The sequence below is a fragment of the Pezoporus flaviventris genome, unplaced genomic scaffold (assembly GCF_033815535.1).
Source record: "Pezoporus flaviventris isolate CSIRO_AGI_PZ_B2104156 unplaced genomic scaffold, CSIRO_AGI_Pfla_v1 ptg000016l, whole genome shotgun sequence".
Lineage (NCBI taxonomy): Eukaryota > Metazoa > Chordata > Aves > Psittaciformes > Psittacidae > Pezoporus > Pezoporus flaviventris.
In genome coordinates, this window is record NW_026892564.1 from 6,676,556 (window position 1) to 6,698,260 (window position 21,705).

General features: G+C 37.9%; 1 protein-coding gene across 5 annotated transcripts in view; it reads right to left on the reverse strand.

Annotated features, from left to right (window-relative positions):
• The window catches only part of TMTC2 (transmembrane O-mannosyltransferase targeting cadherins 2), a 261,093-nt gene that overhangs the window by 31,585 nt on the left and 207,803 nt on the right, over positions 1 to 21,705 (reverse strand). For all 5 annotated transcript variants that reach the window (XR_009743616.1, XR_009743617.1, XM_061454672.1 and 2 more), the window contains exons 9-10: positions 15,595 to 15,676; positions 1,852 to 1,966 (exon numbers count right to left, since the gene is read on the reverse strand). Coding sequence is in view for 3 of the 5 variants with exons in the window: in XM_061454672.1 (XP_061310656.1) it covers positions 1,852 to 1,966; positions 15,595 to 15,676 (197 nt within the window). In the remaining 2 variants the exon portion in view is untranslated. The remainder of the gene's footprint in view (positions 1 to 1,851; positions 1,967 to 15,594; positions 15,677 to 21,705) is intronic.

Genomic DNA, 21,705 nt, shown 5'->3' on the forward strand with positions numbered 1-21,705 from the left:
ACACTCAATTCCCTCATCTAAATCGTTGATGAATATATTAAATAATACTGGTCCCAGTACTGACCCTTGAGGCACTCCACTAGATACAGGCCTCCAACTAGACTCTGCCCCATAGACTACAACTCTCTGGCTTCTCTCCTTCAGCCAGTTCACAGTCCACCTCACTACCTGATCATCGAGACCACACTTCCTCAATTTAGCTGTGAGGATGCTGTGGGAGACTGTGTCAAATGCTTTGCTGAAGTCAAGGTAGACCACATCTACTGCTCTGCCATCATCCATCCATCGTGTTATTTCCTCATAAAAGGCTAAGAGATTGGTCAAGCATGATTTCCCCTTGGTGAAGCCATGTTGACTGCCCCTCATAACCCTCTTATCCTCGATATGCCTTAAGATGGCACTAAGGATAAGGTGTTCCATCACTTTCCCAGGGATGGAGGTGAGGCTGACAGGTCTATAGTTACCCGGGTCCTCCTTCTTGCCCTTTTTGAAGACTGGAGTGACATTTGCTTTCATCCAGTCCTCAGGCACCTCTCCCGTTTCCCAAGACTTGGTAAAGATGATGGAGAGTGGCCTAGCAATGACTTCCGCCAGTTCCCTCAGCACCCGCGGGTGCATCCCATCTGGACCCATGGATTTATGGATGTCCAGATTGCTCAACCGGTCTCTAACCCATTCCTCATTGACTAAGGCAAACCGCTCCGTTGACCTGACTTCATCTAAGGTCTCAGGGGTACAGGGCTCTTCAGGACTGCCTGCAGCAGAGTAGACAGAGACAAAGAAGGCATTCAGTAACTCTGCCATCTCTGTATCTTCTGTCACCAGGGCACCCATCCCATTCATCAGTGGGCCTACATTGCCTCTGGTGTTAGTTTTATCAGCCATGTATTTGAAAAAGCTCTTTTTGCTGTCCTTGACCCTTCTCGCCAGGTTTAATTCTAAGGAGGCCTTAGTCATCCTAGCTGCCTTCCTACATCCTCTAGCAGCAGCCTTATATTCCTCCCAGGTGGCCAGCTCCTCCTTCCATGACCTGTAAACTCTCCTCTTCCACTTGAGCATACCCAGCAATTCCCTATTTAACCACGCAGGTCTCTTGGCCCTCTTCCTTGACTTCCTACGTGTCGGGATGCTCCGATCTTGTGCTTGGAAAAAGCAATCCTTGAATGCCAACCAACTATCTTGGGCCCCTTTACCGTCAAACAGCCTTGCCCATGGGATTTCCCCTAGCAATTGCTTGAAAAGGCCAAAGTTTGCCCTGCTAAAGTCCAGGGTTGCAATTCTACTTGGTATTCTACTGGTCCTACCACACAAGATCCTGAATTCCACCATCTCGTGGTAGCTGCAACCAAGGCAGCCCTCAACCCTTACTGTCATAATTAAGTCATAATTAGCCTGGCAATATTTAGATTTCTAATTATTGTACTGTCCCCTACTGTTATTAATATAAAATCTTGTGTTTTCAATATTCCCTAGTTACACCCAGATCACTCTACTATTTTCAATTGCTATGCAATCTAAATTTTTTAAAATCAGGTAAAAGAAAATTCTGCAGATGGTTCTTCACAAACCCCCCACTTTTTCTTGTGTGTAAGCAAAAAGGATTAACTGCTTGTGAACAGAAATTTTAGACGTAAGAAATTACAAGATAAGGCATAGAAAATCAGAAATAGAAAGTGCTAAATCCTGCAACAGTTTCAGTCCAATTCTTTTTATCTTAATTGCAATGTTGAATTATTCAAAAGAGTTGCTGGGCTTTAAAAAGGACCCTGTGTAAGCGAAAGCAGTAAAGACTTTTTTTTTCCTCTAAAAGTGGGGAGGAAAATCAAGTAAGGTGGATGCAAAAGCACTAACCTGAGCATATGGGCTGCATTGAAAACAACATCAAATTCTGTATTATCCAGTTCAGCTGCTTTTTTTGCCATCTCAGCCGCTTCTATCAGGCGGGATTCTTCTAGAAGGAACTGACCTGCAATGTAGTGCATGAATGTGAGCACACAAAAAACAACTGATGGATAATACCTCAGACAATACGGTTAGGAAAAGGAATTTAGAAAACAAAACAAACAAAAAAATCGCAGATGTCTAAGATTCAAGGTTTAGTCATTGGCTGATCTACTCTGTATTTCAGTATCTTTAAAAATGTAGTAAATATAGAAAAAATGCAATAAATATGACAAGTAGTAACTGCAATATTTGCAGAACATATTTATGGAGCATGAGAACAACACAGCACAACTCAGCTATCAAGAAACAATGCTCCCATCCCTGAGAAGTTTGCCATTTAAGAATTTGCCCTTCCATCTATACACTGATATTCACTTCCTCAAAACAAAATAAAATCAAATATCATCTACAGTGAAATATATTCCAATTTAAAAGTATCTATCAGAACCATATTGTCATGGTTTAAACACAGTCAGCCACGCAGTATCTCTCTCACACCCCCTACCCCTACCCCCCCTTGCCTTCCCCCTGCTCCCAGAGGGATGGGGAGGAGAATCAAAAGAATGCAACTCCCATGGGTTGAGATAAGAACAGTTTAGTAACTAAGGTATAACACAAATCACTACTGCTACCACCAATAGTAATAATGATAAAGGAAATAACAAGGGAAGAGAATACAACACCTCACCATCCGCCGATCCAAGCACCGACCGATATGTGGTCCAACCCTGCAGTGAACAAGCCCTTCCAGGTAACTCTCAGTTACATCCTGGGCATGACGTGCTGTGGTATGGAATACCTCTTTGGCTAGTCTGGGTCAGGTGTCCTGTCTCTGCTTCCTCCTGGCTTCCCCTCCTCCCTGGCAGAGCATGAGGCTCAGAAAGTCCTTGGCCAGACTAAACATTTGAGCAGCAACTAAAAACATCGGTGTTATCAGCTCTGTTCCCAGGCCGAAAGTCAAAACCACAGCACTGCACCAGCTACTAAGAAGGAGAAAAAATGACTGCTACTGCTGAACCCAGGACACATATGAAAATACTTTTTATATAAATACCTGCAAACATATTTCTTCAGCTTTAGAATTATAAATGATGCTTTGCTTTAAAATTATTAAATATATAAATATATATAATATACTTGATGAACTGGTATTTCATCATGTATTTTAATAACACTAAGAAAATCACAACAGGTAGCTTTTTACAAGTTTCCTACATGATGCTTACCTTTCACACGAAAATATAGATGGCTAAAATTAAGTGACTGAATTTTTTACAAATGACGTACTCATAATCATTAAACCAAGTTAATACTGAAAAGAATGAATAATTTAGGATTTGTCCCTGCCCATGGCAAGGGAGTTGGAAGTAGATGATCTTAAGGTCCTTTCCAACCCTAACTATTCTATGATTCTATGATTCAATGATCAACAAAACTTTAACTAAAGTACAGTAGTTTCAAAACAAAACATAACAACTAGTAGAATTCTGTAAGAATGTGTTTTCCTTTGAAGAAGAGGGGAAAAAACATTTTGCAAGGTACTCAAACCACCCTATTTCTGCTTCTTTCAAAGATTTTTTCACACCTAATTTATAAAATGCGTTATTTTTGGATCAAGGACTTTTCAAAGGGTTTCAGCCATCTAGAATCTGTGTCTACATAACTTTATATTTGGAAAAGCTATCTTAAAGTATGGTGATTATACACTCCAGTATCCCATCCTTTCTTTTTTATCTTTCTAAAGGTCACTCAACCAAAAGTCCACCAAATCATCACTGGCCACAAGCCTCTTCAGGTGCACTTCGCCATGAGCAAATTACTTTCTCTCTTGGAGAGGGATTTTCTTTTTTTTCCTTGCCTCCCTTCCACATACATTCCCTGTTACTTTCATGCTTATGCAGATTGACTTAATCAGAGCTAGCAAGGTCTGCAGGGGCACAGTGAATTCAGTGATGCTTTGATACCATGAACCTGTTCACAGAAGGAATTATCTCAATACAAAAAGTGATGAAGGACAGCTTTCCTAGGTTTTCGTTTACTCTGTAGATACATTTCAACTTCACAAGAGATAGAATATTATTTACTCAGACAGTCACCTGTATCTTAGTTATTCAGATCTGCAAAAATCTGTGCCTTTCTGCACTCAAAGCATAAGGTTTGCTTGCTTTAGTTATACCCACATTCTAGTATATGCCATCCTTTCATGCATTATGATGTTTTGTGTTCAATTTGTCCAGAAACAGGTGATTTCCAAAAAGCTTTCTTACACAGAACAATAAGTAAATAAATAGAGATAAAAGCATAACAATAAAACATACTGTGAGAAAAGTCTGTATTACAAGAAATTAATTTGTCTTTAGAATTAGAAACTGTGGTGCCCTAGGTTCAGTTGTAACCGTTGTTTTTCTCCTTCTTAGCAGCTGGTGCAGTGCTGTGTTTGTCTTTAGACTGAGAACAATGCTGATAACACACTAATGTTTTAGTTGTTGATAAATAATGCTTACTCTGATCAAGTACTTTTCAGTCTCTCATTCTCTGCCAGGGAGCAGGGGAAGTCAGGAGGAAACAGAGACAGGACACCTGACCCAACCTAGCCAAAGGGGTATTCCATGCCACAGCACGTCATGCCCAGTATATAAACTGGGGGGAGTTACTCAGAAGGCACAGATCACTGCTTGGGTTAGGCCGGGTATCAGTCGGCAGGTGGTGAGCAATTGTACTGTGCATCACTTGTGTTTATTGGTTTTTCTTTTCTTTTTAGTTTTATATTCTCTCACTTTGTTTTTCCCCTTATCATTATTATTATTAGTGGTAGCAGGAGTGGTTTTATATTGTAGCTTAGTTACTGGACTGCTCTTATCTCAGCCTGTGGGATTTACATTCTTTTGATTTTCCTCCCCATCCCAGGGGCAGAAATGGGGGAGTGAGCAAGTGGGTGTGTGGTTCTGAGTTACTGGCTGGGCTTAAACCACAACACATGGCTTGAGCCATTAATGGAAATCTTTTATGAAGGAGAAAAAAAAAAACTATGAGAGCCATAAGTTAGTTTTTTTTAATTTTTCTCTTTTTTTTCTTTCTCAATCTAGTGGAAATATCTGAGTGTACAGGTGTGTGGTGGGTTGTCCCCTATCAGCATCCAAGCACCCATACAGCTGCTCACTGCCAGACCCCAGCTGGGTAACATGGGAAAATAGGAAGAACAAAAGCAAGAAAGCTTCTGGGTCAAGACAAAGATAGTTCAGTAGATGAAAGAAAGCATTAAAAAACAAAAAACAGAGAAATGAAGGAAATTGCTCACCACTTCTCATATGTAGTCTGACACCCAGCCAGTCTCCAAAAGCTACCTCAGAAGCCAAAACCCCTCTTCTTCATCTATCCCAGAGTCTGTTGCTGAACATGATGTTATATGGTCTGACATATACCTTTGGCCAGCTTGGGTAAACTGTCCAAGCTGTGTCCCCTTCCAATCACCTGCTATCTCCAGGCTACTCACGGAGGGAGCAGAGTGGAAAAAGGAGAAAGCCTTGACTCTGCTAAAACACTGTTCAGCAACAGCCAAAACATGGGCATGTTATCAACTCTGGTTTAGCCACAAATTCAAAACACAGCATCATGCAGTCAGCTATGTTAAAAGTGAATTATCGTTAGTATGCTATATCTATCTATTGCAGTCAGAGCCAGTACAAGATGGAAACTTTCAGTTGAGAACTGATTTGCCAAGTTCTCCTGAAAGGCATACTAATTTTATTCATGCACCTGAATTTAATTTAAAGCATCTAAGTAGAGATATCTCATTTTGAAAACATTACCTGACATTCATTTTAATATGATATACTGAATTCATATGACAACAAGGTGGATTGGTACTTTACTGCTGCACTTTCTTGTTTAGAAATCAGACTTATGAACTTTTCCTGCCCAAGTCACAAAGGTGTGTTTCTCAAGAGAATAGCACTCTTCCCACTTCGCTGGGAAGAATAATGCCAAGGAGTTGAAGGTGGATTGGAAGGCTTGATCCACAAGCCCCTGGATCCAGCAACCGCTTGTGTGGGTCTAAATTTGCACGCAGGATTTCCTCCTCTGACAGGCAGCTGGCAAACTGCATGATTTATGACAGACTGCCCAGTATCCCATCCTGAGCTTTCTTAGTGCAGGTGTCATGACTCCAACTCTTGCCAACAAAATAAATTATGGTAGCCTGATTGTTTTCTTGAATCAGAACCAGCCTTTGAGAAAACATCTTTCTAGAAGCCCTGAATCCCTGATTTTCCTTTATCAAGGAAAGAATATTTCTCATTACTATTTTTCTGAAATGGGAGTGGTAAATCCATGGTTCAGGTTCAGGTGCAACCTTCAACAACACTGCTTTTTGCCTGGAACAATGTTATCTTTTTAATAGAATTTTCTACCTTCGTTGCTACACAGCACAGAGCTGAGGGTAAATATGTAGTCAAGAGTTTTGAAAGACCTTTGACAGCAGAGAACTGATTCAATATTTCACTATCCACATAATAATTCTCCCCTAAACCAAGATATCTAAGCATCAGAAATAGCATAAAAGCTGACAAATCCTGTCAGACTTGTTTAAACTTACTTTTTCTTGCAGATTGTCAACAACAGTTTTGAGTCTATATTTGACAAAAAAGAATTGAGGCAATATATGCAAACTACTGAAAAGTAAGATAAAAGTATACATTCAATTTAAACAACAACCAAGAATTTTCAGTTCCTAAGAGCTGAGGAAAAACAACTTATTTTCATCTTACGCCAAAACTTTTAACAAATATTCATCCAAAGAGATGAAAGCATACAGCACTCTACCTGGTGTAACTACCTGTCTAAAATGAGCATAAACATTTGCAAAACATTTTGTTAATACATGCACCAACACCAGTTTAAAAGCCATACATCTGAATTGATAGTTCTGCTTTCTTGTAATATGAAAGGTATTAACTGGTTGGGATATGCCAGTGTGCAACAACCTTTTATGGCCAGAGCACAAAGGCATTAGTGCCTTCCTCTAGAACGGGCTCAACTATTCCTTACAGGCGCTATGAGCTTCTTTTCTTATTAGACAAAAGTGCAAGTTGCACCAATCTTTCTTTAATTGAAATATTCTCACTTGTGCTCACTGGCAAACATTCAAATGTACTTTGTACCAGATCAGAGTAGGTTTCTGAAGTAGCCCATCTTGTTACTGCTGCTTTTGAAAAGAAAAATTTTGAATGGTCTCAGAACACCATTAGTTCTGGACTTACTCAAACTTCAATGACTTACACTTCTGTCCTGATATCTTCAGTAATCCAAACAAAACTGAGTAAACTACCTTGTGAATAAGAAGGAAAAATCCTCAAATCCCACCATAACAGGAAATAGTTAACATTTTCTTCTTTTAATATACATTTGTCACCAGGTCTTCTGCACCTTATCTTCTTCAAAAGTTTTCTCCTTCCGTTGCAGCAACTTAAACAACTATATTAACAGGAAAAGTGGCTATATCAAACCCATAGATTCAACTGTCAAATCTGTTTATAATAAACTTCACTGAAAGATCTTTCAGAAACATATTCAACATTGAGGATTTGAAGCTGAATATTTGTTGATGCTGTCAAAGCATTTCAAGTTTCAAAAGAAACCAGAATACAGACTGGGTTCTTGCTAACCCAAAGCATCACGTCTTGTCTTTGAAGCATGCAGTAAGGCTAAAAGATAATGTCTTGAGAACTGAACTACATTCTCACTGGCATAAGCAGAACTGCCACTGAAGTTACCATCAACTTCAACTCTGCTGTGGTAATGCAGGGCAAAAGAGCAGATGCAGCTAGAGATTTCTGAATGGAAAATTTCAACAGCGTTCTGTGGAAGAAATGAGAGTAGAGACCTTGTCTCTGAGTTGATTTCCAAAGCTTGCCAGGCGATGAATCAATGTTGCAAGATGCCAAGTCAAGAGACATGACCTAATGTAACTGTCTCCTTCAAGGGTTTCAAACCAGATTCATTGCCTGTGAATGAGCAGTTCCCAGAAAAAGGAAATGTTTGCTTAAAGATCCTGTTTTGCAAGCCTGTTAGGCAATAATTTCTTGCTGAATGTATAATTTTACAGGGGAAGCAAAGAGAACTTTTATCAGGATTACCTAGATGGTAGCAGGATTCTGGTTTGTTTTGCTGCTCCTTATAGCCCATTCTATCTTTATCTAAAGCTGCTCTCTGGCTTTCTTGCAGGAAAGGCTTTTGGGGAGCTCATCCCCTCAGTCGGTTCCCATGGAGATCATTTCATGCAAATAACATATAAAGAAAGACTACACAAGCCTGCAACTTCAATATACACACTGTCTTGGAAAGGTCTTTTAACTAGCCTTTTACTTTGTCTGAAAAACTTGTATTACACTTGTGCTAAATATACCATTGGATGCCATCCAGAGCACAACCAGAGATAAGAGGGAAAAAAATTAAATTGCAAGCCTTTGGGACTCAATGACTGAACTTGTGACCACAACTGGATTACTGGAAGCTCTAACTAAAATGAAAGATTAATGATGAAAATATATAATTCAGAGGACCTCATCTTCTACAAATAGTAAGGAAGATTTTGGACCCTAGGTCATTCCCCAGATACCTGATGACGTATAAGGTTTGGAAAAGTGAAATTTAGATGGGAAAGTCCTATCCATTTGCACTTTTATAGTGGCTCCATGGTATTTCTTCAAAAATCCTCATAATGAGAGGGCACTCATAGGTCAAAACATATGATCATTAACAAAGCAGTCTCCATGGTTGTTCATGCCACAGGTTTTTTTGATTCCTGCAGAAACCCCATATTTTGGCAAAATGAAATAAGTATAAAGCCACATTTCTAGCTCTGTCTCTAATCTGTAATTTCTATACCACATCTTTCTAGCAGTCTAGTATAATGTGCTGAGGAAGCAGTTAGCCACATATTTGGGATGTCAGAATGATGAGATTTAAAGATAAGGGAAGAACCAGAAACATGGAAATTCCACAGTGTTTAGGGTCAGTGACCTGGCTTGTTTGGAAATACTCCACTGCATCCCACTTACGTGATTGTTTCTAAAAGAAGGTTGGGATAAATAGTTATTATAGTGGTTTGTAATAACCTTCTTTTAATTTTGTGTGATAGCAACAGTCTAGACAACAACAAAAAGGACATGACAATTTACAAGTAAATTGCCTTCGTACACTCATCATTCACAGCTGCCAAGAAAACAGCAAACAAGACTTCAAATTAGTATATTCTTTCGAATAGCTCAGTTGCTTGTTCAGTTTCAGTCTGGAGATAAGAAATACTGTCTGTGTTAATAAAGGCTGAAGATTTTCTTAAAGTTATTGGAGAGCATTCTGGGAGCAGAAAGGTTGTAAGCTTAATGAAGTCTTTTTGCAAGTGAGTTACATCTATCTTCCCATTTTGGGTCTAGGAATCCTGTTTTCCTGGAACTACATTCATTCATTCATACTGTAGGAGGAGGTACAAGCCATAGTCCACTGCATGCCCAAGACAGAGAAACCCTTCTTCTAAAGAGTACATATGTTCTATGAACATGTGTTGAGTATCATAAACTTGTTTTACAGTTTCCCCACAAAAACACTATATATTTAGTGTTAGGATTTACAAAAGATTTTAAATGGCAAAAAGCCTTTCGTTTACTGAGATGTTCTTGAGTGCACACTGGAAGGCTGGCAAAGCCACTTTGTGATGGACATACTACATCTGGTTGGCTGTGAACCATCTCATGAAGTAATTTAATTCCTCAATATATAATGACCATGTAGCATCTGGTGTTTCCAATGGAGCAGATCCACGTACTCTGTTTTATTTATCATTTGGCATATACCACATTTATCTAACCTGCCAGTCAGAAATAGACAATTCATTCACTGGAATTATGTATTGTGAAGTAAGTTTTATTTGTTTCATTGACAAAGATAAAAATTGACCTTCCCATGGACTAGAGTGACATTTTTTTCCATTGGCATAAAAGTCTCTTGAAGAAATGAGTAAGACTTTGTTACTTGGCCATGGTTGGTATTTGTCTTTCTTATCAACACCCCATTGACATTTTTCATTATTACACTGTTTTCTTCATAAAATCTTTTCCTTAAATATATGGCACGAAAATAAAGCTTTCCAGGGCTGCTCTTCAGGAAATGAAGAACAAAGACACAAACCTCCAGCAATATGACTGCACAGAAATATTATAAATACATCACATCTAAGAAGAAAACTGAATCCACATCTGTAAACATATGTAAATTCCCACACTTACTAGTACATGCAAGTGTATGACTTAAAGACTGAAAAAAATGGTGCTCGAAAATCCACTGCTATCATATTTCAAATAAACTTATTTTGAAGCTTAATTTACAGCAGTTCCAATCCATTTTCAGTCTGGGACTTATGAGTGATAAAGCAGTCATCTTTGGATGCAAGTCATATACAAAGTACTCACAGGCTCAGGTAAAAATTTAGGCTTCAAAAAGGGCTAAAAGCCCTGTGCTGAAACAACTATTGGAAAGACTTAGGATGAAAGGGAAAAAAAAAGAAAAAAAAGAAAAAAAAAGAGCAGTTAACAAGTTAAACTTGTGTTAGAAAATAATGATAATAAAAACCCCAACCAAAACCCAAACTGGATAATATGAGAAAATCTATAAAAGCAACTAAATTATCACAAATTCAGAAGTGAAAGCTAATGCAAAAAAAACCCCACGTTAGAATGTTTGGGAACATGTTAACATGTTCCTCCTTCAATGAGAGCATAGCTAATATGCTTCAGTTTTACTTTATCTGACAGAGTATTTTTCATTTTATTTTATATCTGTAACTGGCAATGCACTGTAAAAGGCAGATGAACAATGTGAACTGCCTAATTAAGTGAATGCATAATTAACCTAATGAGAATAATCCATTTTTATAATGAAAAAGAAATCATTAAACAATTTAGAGTTATTAGAAACAATGTATTATTCAAAGGAAGCTATTTTTAAAAGAGGTCTCAATGGTGATTAATAAAACAGACTTAATATGAACATCCCGTTGGGTTCTCGACTTTCCCATTCCAATTAAGCCACTACAAATGTAAGGGAGAAGGGACTTCTGTACATGCATTTACCTTGAAACCTACTTTCTCTTTTTTTTGCTAGTCCATTTTCTTTATGTTGAAGGGAAGCCACTACATGCACTTTAAGAGGCGTGGTAGCAAACCCTGGTTTTAGCAAACAAGCTAGCAGCTTGTTGGCTAAATAAAAGTGGCAGGTTTAGCAGAACTTGCTTTAGTGTGGTTTTCATTATTATTATTATTATTATTATTTTTCTTTTAAACAGCAAATTATAAAGGAAATAAGGCAGTTTAGGAGGCAAAACGTTTGGATGACTTAAATTTCACTGTAGATTTATGGGGTTATTTTTTTTTGTTTGTTTGTTTGCTTGTTTAAGTGAAACCTAGTACACAAAGCCTTCAACAACTTCAACCTCCTAAATTACACTATATCCTAGTAGCCATCTCAATGAAAAGATATGAAGAATTTAGGGTTTTTATTTTCAAACAGATGAGCACTTAAGTGTTTCACTGTTTGAAATTCATCTCATCTCTGTGCACTAACAAATTTTATACAGAATATTTCTTCAACTTCTGAGATAGGCTTAGTGGAGACAGAAATATATCTTTACTTCCTTTGTGAGTGGTCAAATAACCCCTGGGCCATAATGGCACCGGTCTGACCTGGCTGAATATTCCTATGTTTGGCACATTTGTTAACAAATTGAACTTACTGACTCTTTAGATCCCAACATGTTCTTCAAATATATATACAAAAATTCCTTTGGATTGGATTAATTCATAGGTGTCTGGTTTCTCAGTTTCACACCTGGATTCATCCCTCCTAACCACGGCATTTAATCAAGGCAACTGGGTTAGAAAGAGTTCTCTTAATGGTCAATGGAGACCATTTCAATTATGTCATCAATTTTTTGATGACAGAAGCCACTGAGGTCTTGCAGGATCCAAAATGGCATACTTGAGTTAAATGTTCAAAATAACATGGGATTATAAGAGCCAATACCATGAGTAGGTGTGGGTAAGCCCCTTTGAAGAAAACTTTAAGGGGCAGGGGGAGGAGAAAGGAAAGGAAATGCAAAAATAAATAAGCATTTATTAAGGTTTAGTCCAAACTGTTCATTTTAAGTTTTCTTAAAAAAAATGTATTAAATCTATCTAATTAAAAGCCTCAGACTTTAAAGGAGCACTCAAATATAGTATCTGAAATAATTTCTGCCAGTGTTTTAGTTTTAAAAATTGTAGGATGTGCCAAAAATAGTATTTTCATTGACAGAGAATTAAAAAAATAATAATTAAAAAACCAAAACCTAGTGCTTCTGCAGTCTTTCAACAGCCATTTTTTTTCTTCTTCCTGACTGGTATGCAGTTTCATCTGTTAGGTGTTTCTGGTAGCATAGCATGTACATGAGTAGCTTGTATCAGATCAACCATCAAGACTCACATACTCATAAGACAACCGTTTTACACAAATTCTAGATGTTCAGATAACTGGCATATGCGAAAGAAAAAGGAGAAAAGGGGAAGAAAAGGGGAGAATTAGTAGAGAACTAGATGAGAATTCGGAAAAAGGACAGCTGAGCAGCTGCCTGCATTTCAGCTCAAGAGGGGATTGCACACTCTCATCACTAGAGTAAAAGATCCTTCCTCTTCTGTCCAATGAAGTGGCATCATGTCAGGAGTGTGCAGGGATTTCTATCTCTTCAGCTTTTCCACTAGTTCTCCTTTCAGACATCTCCAAGCACAGTGAGTTTGAGAAACAGTGCTTTAAACCTAAGTCCACTGAAATACAAAGTCAGCAAATTACCTAACTAATTCTAACACTACCTCAAGCAGAGAAGTATTGGTGGTGGTATTATCCATGAAGCAACCATGAATCTGTTCACATCTTCAATTTTCATGTGATCAAATAAGTTGACTCCTGCACCAAATCATGCCTAAGAAAGCCTTTGGCTTAATGCTTGAATTGAAGCACAATGTAATACACATGTAAGTCTCTTGAAAGATACAGTATATTGACAGCTCTTCCTGACAGCTCCAAAAAAAGTCTAGAAGGTTAGAAGTCAAAAAGAACATCTGCACATCCTGGGAGCACAAATTATAAGTGTGTGTATCCACATGCACTTGGAAGAAAATCATCAATCCATTTATTTCTGCTAGTCCATCAACACACTTCTTTTGTCCCAGCTGACCATTCTTTTAATTTGGCTGATTCGTGAGGTATGTGATTTCTTTAGGGCTGATGCCAACTAATTTATTCTCTGTTCTAACGTCTTCATGCTGAGAAAAAAAAGATTTACATGGAAAATACAGATATATTTCCCCATATTTTAACACTTGGAATGTAAGACATAGTCTGTACCTGTGACAAGGTGCTAAAATAAACTAATGAGCTGATAGAGATAAAGCTTAAAACATTCACTAGGGATTCCTGTGTAGTATCTGGAACGTCCCTGGTAACATACACTAAAGAATCCTTATCAATACAAGAAATAGGTGGAAGTGAAATTGAAAGAAAGGGAAAAGGGAAAGAAAGGGGAAAGAAGGAGAGAAAGAGGGAAGGAGGGAAGGAGGCAGGCAGGAAGGAAGGAATCATTTATTTCAAATTTTACAGTCCTGTGACCGAAGTGACAGGGTTTTGAGATCAACTGTACTACATAGGCACATAAGACAAGCAGAAGTAAACCACCTCTCTCTCATAGCTACTTTGATATAAACATAGAGTAACATCATTGAATTTTATGAGGTGATCCGAAGTCATGCCATTAAAAGAAAAGATTTCACTGGCATTCAGTAGAGTTCTCTGTGTATAATACTCCACAACAAAGACCTAGTGACTGGTATAGAGAACCTTCCGGTGTCTACAGCCTTTCTGCATCACATTTTACTATGCTTGTATTCCAGTGACTAAATTTTGCCTTTCACTCCTAATCTGCAGAATGTCATTTATGTTGCAATATCCTCTACACAAGGACACAGAAACCACAGTTTGAACCTGTGACACAATAAAAGAAAAATCTGCTAAAGTTTTTAGGCAATAATCTTCCTTAGGAAACAACACACCATTTTAACACTGCAGTGCAGTAATGAAGAAGTCGATACTCCTGAGATGAATGATGATTTGAATAACCTTGCTTTCAGTTTATAGGGACTTGAAAATGACACAAAGGGAATATTGCAGGAAAAGAGGCTAGCTGATGAAATAGTGAGAGAGAAAAAAGAAAAAAAAGTCTAGATCTGTAATAAAATGCACACAATCAACTTCAATTGCTATGACAGATAATCAAGACCTTTTATACAAAGTAAAGACAGATTTCTTAATAACATAGGCTAGAAGGGACTTGAGTAGGATTTCAAGATACAATCTGCTGCAACTTTTCCTGATTATTTTGGGACATCAACTGTACTAATATTCAATTGAAATTAACAGAAATAGCTGCACAAATACCCATATCAGATTTGTCTGTACAGGCATAACTAGAAGACAAAGTTACTAACTGTAGTGATCCATAATGCAAAATAATGCAACACTGGCCTACATTAATTTAAATACCATAACATTTTCTAAATAACAAAGTATGCATTGATTCTGGGAGTCCAGCATACAGAATTTTACACTGAACAGGACCAAAGGGAAATACAACATGCGAGCAATTCAGGCAGAGATATCACACAAAGTAAAAACATGGTTATTATGTGAGATTAAGTTTCCCTTGGCCATTCATTTTTATTTATTTTACATTTATCAGTTAGAATCAGAAGAGGAAATTAAAACAATATACAAATATATATACAGTATGCTTGTGGTTCCCTACCTTCTTCCTTAACTAAGATGAAATTTATTACTTCTTTCTGTATTTTCCAATTGGGACTACATAGCTAGCTTTTTTAATTTGTCTATTACCAGCTTTAAAATACAGTACAAATTAGTCCACAAAGTTAAATATTTTTGGTTCCTTGGGACTAATCGCATCTGGAACTACTTTTTGCACATCTAGCATAAACAATCCAAAGTTATAAAGATACCTTCACGTTATCTGTGTACTTTCTGCACGTGTATGGCTCAGTAGGACCAAAAATAGGCAACTTGTCAAAACCTTTTGTAATACTTATCCTTTTCAGCCATGAAGATGTTAGGAAGGAGATAGATCTAATTCTTCAACACAAAGCAGACACTTCGATACATAGAACTCATGCACAGTAAAGTATAACTTCTAGTTGCCCACCCAGCAACAACTGGCAAAGTTAGGCCACAACTGTTAGTAATAATATCCCAGCTCATGAAATTTTGAGATATGGCAATAGTCACCTTTTTTTTGTTTCCCAGAGAGGCAGCAATACTGAAATTCCTCTCGCAGGAGGAAAGTTATGCAAAATATTAAAATCTTCACTTTTGCCTCTGCAGTGATTAACAGACTGATGAAGTTATATTAACAGGTAGATGAAGTTATACATGACAGATTAGTTTATTTTCCTTTAAAGAAGATATTTTGCCAGTAGCACATTTCAAATCCTTAATGTTTCTGAGAGATTAACAGCAAGCCTGCAATATGCATGAAAACCTTATCTATCTGAAACGTACCATAATGCATGTAGCAGTTTCCTTTGGTAGGATCCAGCTGAATAGCCTTCACAAAGTACTTTTCTGCCTCAATCTTGCGTCCCTAAAGAAAATAAAGGGGGGAGGAGGGCATTATTTTAACGGTGTGTCACCATGTAGCGATCACATACAGTTACAATTTCCAAATTCCAGGCACTAGAGAAAAACAACTTCTATTATCACTAGGCTTAACCTAAGTAAATATGAATGTTTAAGTGTTACAGCAAGTTTTGTGGTCAGCTACTTGATGTTGCTGTTCTCCAGACTGAGGAAGAAATGTGTCCAACATTGTCAATGTCCAAGAAGTAAGGAAGTGGTAAAAATGTATTGCAGAATATATTGTAAAGGGCTTTGGGTGAACATCAAGATCCACACTACTTTTCTGGACAGGCATCAGGATGAGCATTACAGACCCAAGCTAAAATCAGAAGAGAAGGTAGGAAGGAGGTTTAGTCACGCTTTTTAATAAAAATGGGGGTGAGGTGGGGTGGGGGTAGTTTGGGGGGAACATGTTTCGATTCTATGAAATCACAGAATACCTCAACTTGGAAAGGACCCATAAAGTTCATAAAATCCAACTCCCTCCTTCTTGCAGGACTACCTAAAACTGAAACATATGATTAAGAGTGTCATCCAGATGCTCCTTGAGCTCTGACAGGTTTGGTGACCATGACTCTGGAGAGCCTGTTCCAGTATCTGATAATCAGCTCAGTGAAGAGCCTTTTCCTAATATTCAATCTGAACTTCCCCTGGTGCAGCTTCATTCCATTTCATTGTGTCCCAAATAACACTATTTACATAGCCAACAGTAAAGTCACCGCAAAGAAAGGTAATTATAAATAAAAATATTTTGGATTTCAGTATGGGAAGTAAAAAATAGAAAATATTCATAATCTTAATGGGAAGTAAGATTTCATCAGAAAATAATTCTGTCTACCATAAAACATAATAGAAATTGAGAAGATAACTTTTAAAAGACAATTATCAATGGTATGACAGAACAGACAGAAAAAAAATCAAAATCCCAACACAAATGATAGTGAAAAGAGTAGATATGTTCTATACCAGAGATTTTCTTATCACTGAAATCACCAAGCTACTAACGTTGCAGTATAGTATGTACATGCCAGAGCATGTTCATTAATGGTCGTTACTCTTTCCATGGAGAAACCAGCAATATTGGGATAGCCTATTGTCTGATATCAAACACAAATCACCATCAGCTATTTAGTAAGACATCTGTAACCTGTTTATCTCTATTTCCATGAAATTAGTTGCTTCTGTATGTGTTATAAAATAGAAGACCTCCAGAATAAAGAACAGTTAAGCTTAACCACTGTGGAAGAAAGGCATTGTGGTCTACACCTATCAAGGTTTCCTTGAGTGCTATTTCACAGATATAAGCATATAATCTTTCTCAAGTTTTGTGGTCTGGAAACAGATACTGCATACATCCTGCACTATCCCACAAGTTAAAATAGGAATAATAACGAGGTCTGTTCGCGATTACAGCTGCTCCAGATTCTCAGTATTTCCCTCAAGGGCCTTAGAGACAACAAAATAAAGACAGAGAAAGAAGTTGTGCAGCACACCATGAACTATACCAAGACCAGGCTCCATCCAAAACAACAAAGAGGCCATATTTCTAAGAGATCATCCTGGCAGAGATGTAAGCAGGCTTATAATTTACAATATTTCGGTTTCACAAAATAAATGTTCATTGGAGGTAAGGGTTTAGCTTTATTATTTAGTAAACTTTCTTTGGTAAACCCATATACCTTAAAATCATATCCACATGGCAAAAGGCTCTTATCAAACAAATGGTGCAATTACAGTACACTATTTGATACTGCAGCATCTCTCATCCCTGGTTTGTTTGTTTGACTGATTGGTTTAGTTTTTAAAACAACCCCCTCCCAAACCCATATGACCTGTTGGACAGAGTCCGGAGGAGGACCACAAGCAGAGGGCTGTAGCATCTCTCCTATGAAGACAGGCTGAGAGAACTGGGCTTTTTGAGCCTGAAGAAAAATCTCAGGGGAGACCTTAGAGCTGCCTCCCAGTACCTAAACAGGGCATACAAGAAATCTGGAGAGGCACTTTTTATAAGGTCAAGTAGTGACAAGATAAGGAGAAATAAGGAGGCTTGAAATGAAAAGAGGGTAGATTTAGACTAGGTATTATGAAGTTGTTTACTGTCAGGGGCCTGAGACACTGGCACAGGTTGCTCAAAGAAGTTCTGGCTGCACCATCCATGGCAGTGCTCAAGGCCAGGTTGGATGGGGCTTTGAGCAACCTGGTCTAGTGGAAGGTGTCCCTGCCCATGGCAGGGACAGTTGTGTGTGTGATAATTAAACACTAAAATTTACACATTAAAGTCCAAGGTTGGCATTCGTAGCCTGGCAAAAGTTACCATGACATCTGTGCAGTGCAGCCTTGAGGCTCTGAAATGACAGCACCAAGCATACGAAACTACTAATACTGACAGAACTAGCATGTACAGATTTTGCATCATTGCCTTAAGAAACTAGCATCACTAGTTTTAGCTGGTTGCACTTTGTGTCTATTTCTAGAATATAAAAGGACAGTTCATTGATTATACATAGCTTCTGCCTACAGATCTATAAGTACACAAACATTTGTCAAACATGATTAATTTACATTTACTGTGATCACCAAAACCACATGACTGCTCTACTCTTTTTGGCACTTTTCAAATGGCATATTGCACTTAAGTTCAGGCCAGTCAGGAGACGAATACATAATGATGACAGGTGCCAGCATACATAGCATCAAAGGAATGACTGTGCTATTAACAGTCTCTAATACTCATTAACAGATAAAGGGGATGTCCTGGGTTCAGCTGCAACAGTTATTCTTCCATGACAAGAGAGAAAAATCTTACGTTATATCAGCAAAGATACAAGATGATCTATGAAGATCATAGAATCATAGAACGGTTTGGGTTAGAAAGGACCTTAAGATCATGTAGTTCCAACCCCCTGCCACGGGCAGAGACACCTCCCACTAGATCAGGTTGCTCTAAGCCCTGTCCAACCTGGCCATGAACACTGCCAGGGATGGGGCATTCAGAACTTCCTTGGGCAGCCTGTTCCAGCGTCTCACAGCTCCTTTTATCTAACCTAAATTTCCTGTGTTTTGGGGATTAGCACAGTTCCATATGTTCATGTTGGCCATCTTTTAATATATACAAATTTGTCAAAAAATTAAAAAAAAATAGAATAAAAACATTTTCTTGCAGAATTGCAATTTGAGGAACCTTGCATCACATTATCTAAAATGTCCTCTTTGGTGCCATCTGTCTGCTGCTAAAATGTCAATACCTTGGCATAGATTTAATAACCATTATTTTTGTGTCAAACGATATAAAATCCAACCGCTTATCACAATCAAGCTATTTTACAATTAAAATTTAGCATTTATCAACTTTTTTCAACTATTCAATGTACATCTTAACTACTATAACAGAACGCATACACTGTGTAGTTAAAGACAGCAATCCCTGTCATCCTCCCTTTCCACTGTATGTTTTCAGTGTTATACACATGGCATAAGGGAATAAAATTCCGAGTTTTAAAGAAAATCCAAGTAATTGTTTAAACAGCTGAAAAATAATGATTTGGGGCAGGAAGGCATTTTGTGTGCATGTTCACTGTTACGTGACCCATACAAATGCAGGCATTGAGAGTCTCTGGAAACCTCCCAATTTCTAGCAGCAGGGTGTGCAGTTGTATATGCGCAACCACATGCTTTGGCAATTTTACAAAGCAAAAGAAATCTGCATGATAGCAGACTTATTTGAAGGACAGAAAAGTTACTCATAAGATTTTAATGGAAGGACTTGATGGCTCTGAGGATTAATAATGGGATATGAAATACCTTTCACCCATTGGTCACCAGTTCACATCCCATCCAGGCCAGTAGCTAATGAAAAGGTGCTATCTAATAGCTACTGCTTTGCTCAGGAGAAATGAGTGGGTGGTCCTAGCCCAAGCCCTAATGGAGATCCTCTGCAAAGACGCACTGGCATATTTATGGCTTTTCAGTGCAGAGACCAACAAGACAGAATCATAAAACAATGAATGGTAACCTCATTGCTGGGAAGAAAAAAACAGTAACATAATGAAGACACTTTGACAACTGATTTGGAAGGCTGTGCTGATATTCGCCTTACTGGATCTGGACCTTATTCTAAAGCCTATAATGAGGACAAATATTCAACGGTTTTCCATTAATAAGGAAAACTTTATTCCCCCTCTGTCTAAATAAAGATGAATTTCCCATGATTACTACCTTCCAGCAACAGCATCAAATTTGAAAGGAAAAAAAAGGGAAAGTAACTGACACATGACTCTTATAATTTAGCACACTAGTTGTCCTGGCTTTCAGAAATACCCCACAACTAATGAGACTTCCAATCAGAACAGCTGGTTGCTTGCAGGTTTGGAAGGCAGTTAATTGTTCAAATATGAATTCAGGAGCTTGATTTTTAAGACTAGATCTTTGCAGTTGACTGCAAGGGGTTTTATGTTTGTTGGGCTGCTTTTTTCCTAAAGACAATGCATCTGATCTTGGTAATATGGTTGGACATACTGCTTAATAGGGCTTTCCTACAAAAGACTGTTATGACAAACATGACAAACAAAAGAGAGATAGCTAAGGGCAGTTGATATATTAGTAGAAGGCCAGTATTTATTCTTAAAATATTAAAAAACTGAGGCTAAACCTACCACTTTTATATCCACCCAATTCTTTCTCCATATTGTGTTGGCAAACTGTGCCAAATTCATGTCAAGGCAGCTGTTGTACTCCAGGCTACTGGAGGCCCAAGGACCCTGAGATGCTAGTAAAACTGGGAAAGATTAACACAGGTACGCGGCTCTGAATAACCCTCTTGCGGAAACTATGATGACACAGTGGCAGCCAGTAAGGTGGTTCAACAAACTAGTTGGTCTCTGCAAATTAAAACAAATTATATTTTGTAAATATTCATAATTCTTTAAAGGGTGTGAGGGTTTAACCAGCAGAGCAGAGACTTCACTCTGCAATACAGTTTAGCCCGATTTAACTGATAATAATGTGATTACATAGGGAACTCAATTTGTGTCACAAATGCAGTTGACTGTTATTTCCTACAACCTGTTAAATTTATTTTCTTTTTTGGCAAGCAGTCGTATTTTTAATAAAAAGAATTGAATTATGAAAAGATATCTTAATGGCAGATTGATTAAACTGTGGACACTGGATAAAGAAAAGAATTATTATGTTACATATTTCCTTCTTCCTCTCTAGGACATTTTAAAGTCACAGAGAGACTACACAAGGATAGTAGAAAGCTCTGAACTGAACCTGTGACTCAGTTTCAAGTTTCTTTAAGTCGCTGCATACCAGCACATCTGTTTCATAAACAGTTCCTTTGCCTTACTTACAAAAGTTGCGGCAGGACAGGCAAAGCACAATTTAAATGGTGTGATACTGTGCAAATTAGTGATCAAGCGCTCAAAAGTTTACTTAGCTGGACTAAAGAAACAGGAACTAGAGAGCTGCATCCTACAATGAGGCCACTGACATATGTAAGCTCCCCATTCATCCGCTAAATATTAATACTTAAGAAAAAGCTTTAATATCTAGTATTTAGTAGCTAAATGGATTTTAGTTTTTCCCCACATTTTGCTGTTATTTCTATAACTCTTTCTTCTTCACTCTGAATTACAATGTCAGCATCCTGCATCATAATTTGCACTGAAATGCTAGCACCAGTGACACATGAGGGACTTGCATTATTTACATCGAAGGTCCAGAATTTATCTCAATCTCTATAGCTCCTATGCAGTAGAGATACACCTTGCCCCTTCATCTCATCTTTATTATAATAAAATATAAACAGCTGAACATGGAAGAGAAACAATGACTCCTGAAGTTTAACATCTGGCCCAGAAAAACACACACACAAGGCAAGATTTGTAACTAGAAATCATTTGTAACGATAAGCACTACATATTTCTTCAGAAAGCCAAATAGTTGTGGGGGGAGTTTACAGCCATGCAAAGCCCTTTGTTTCCCAAGTTGTCA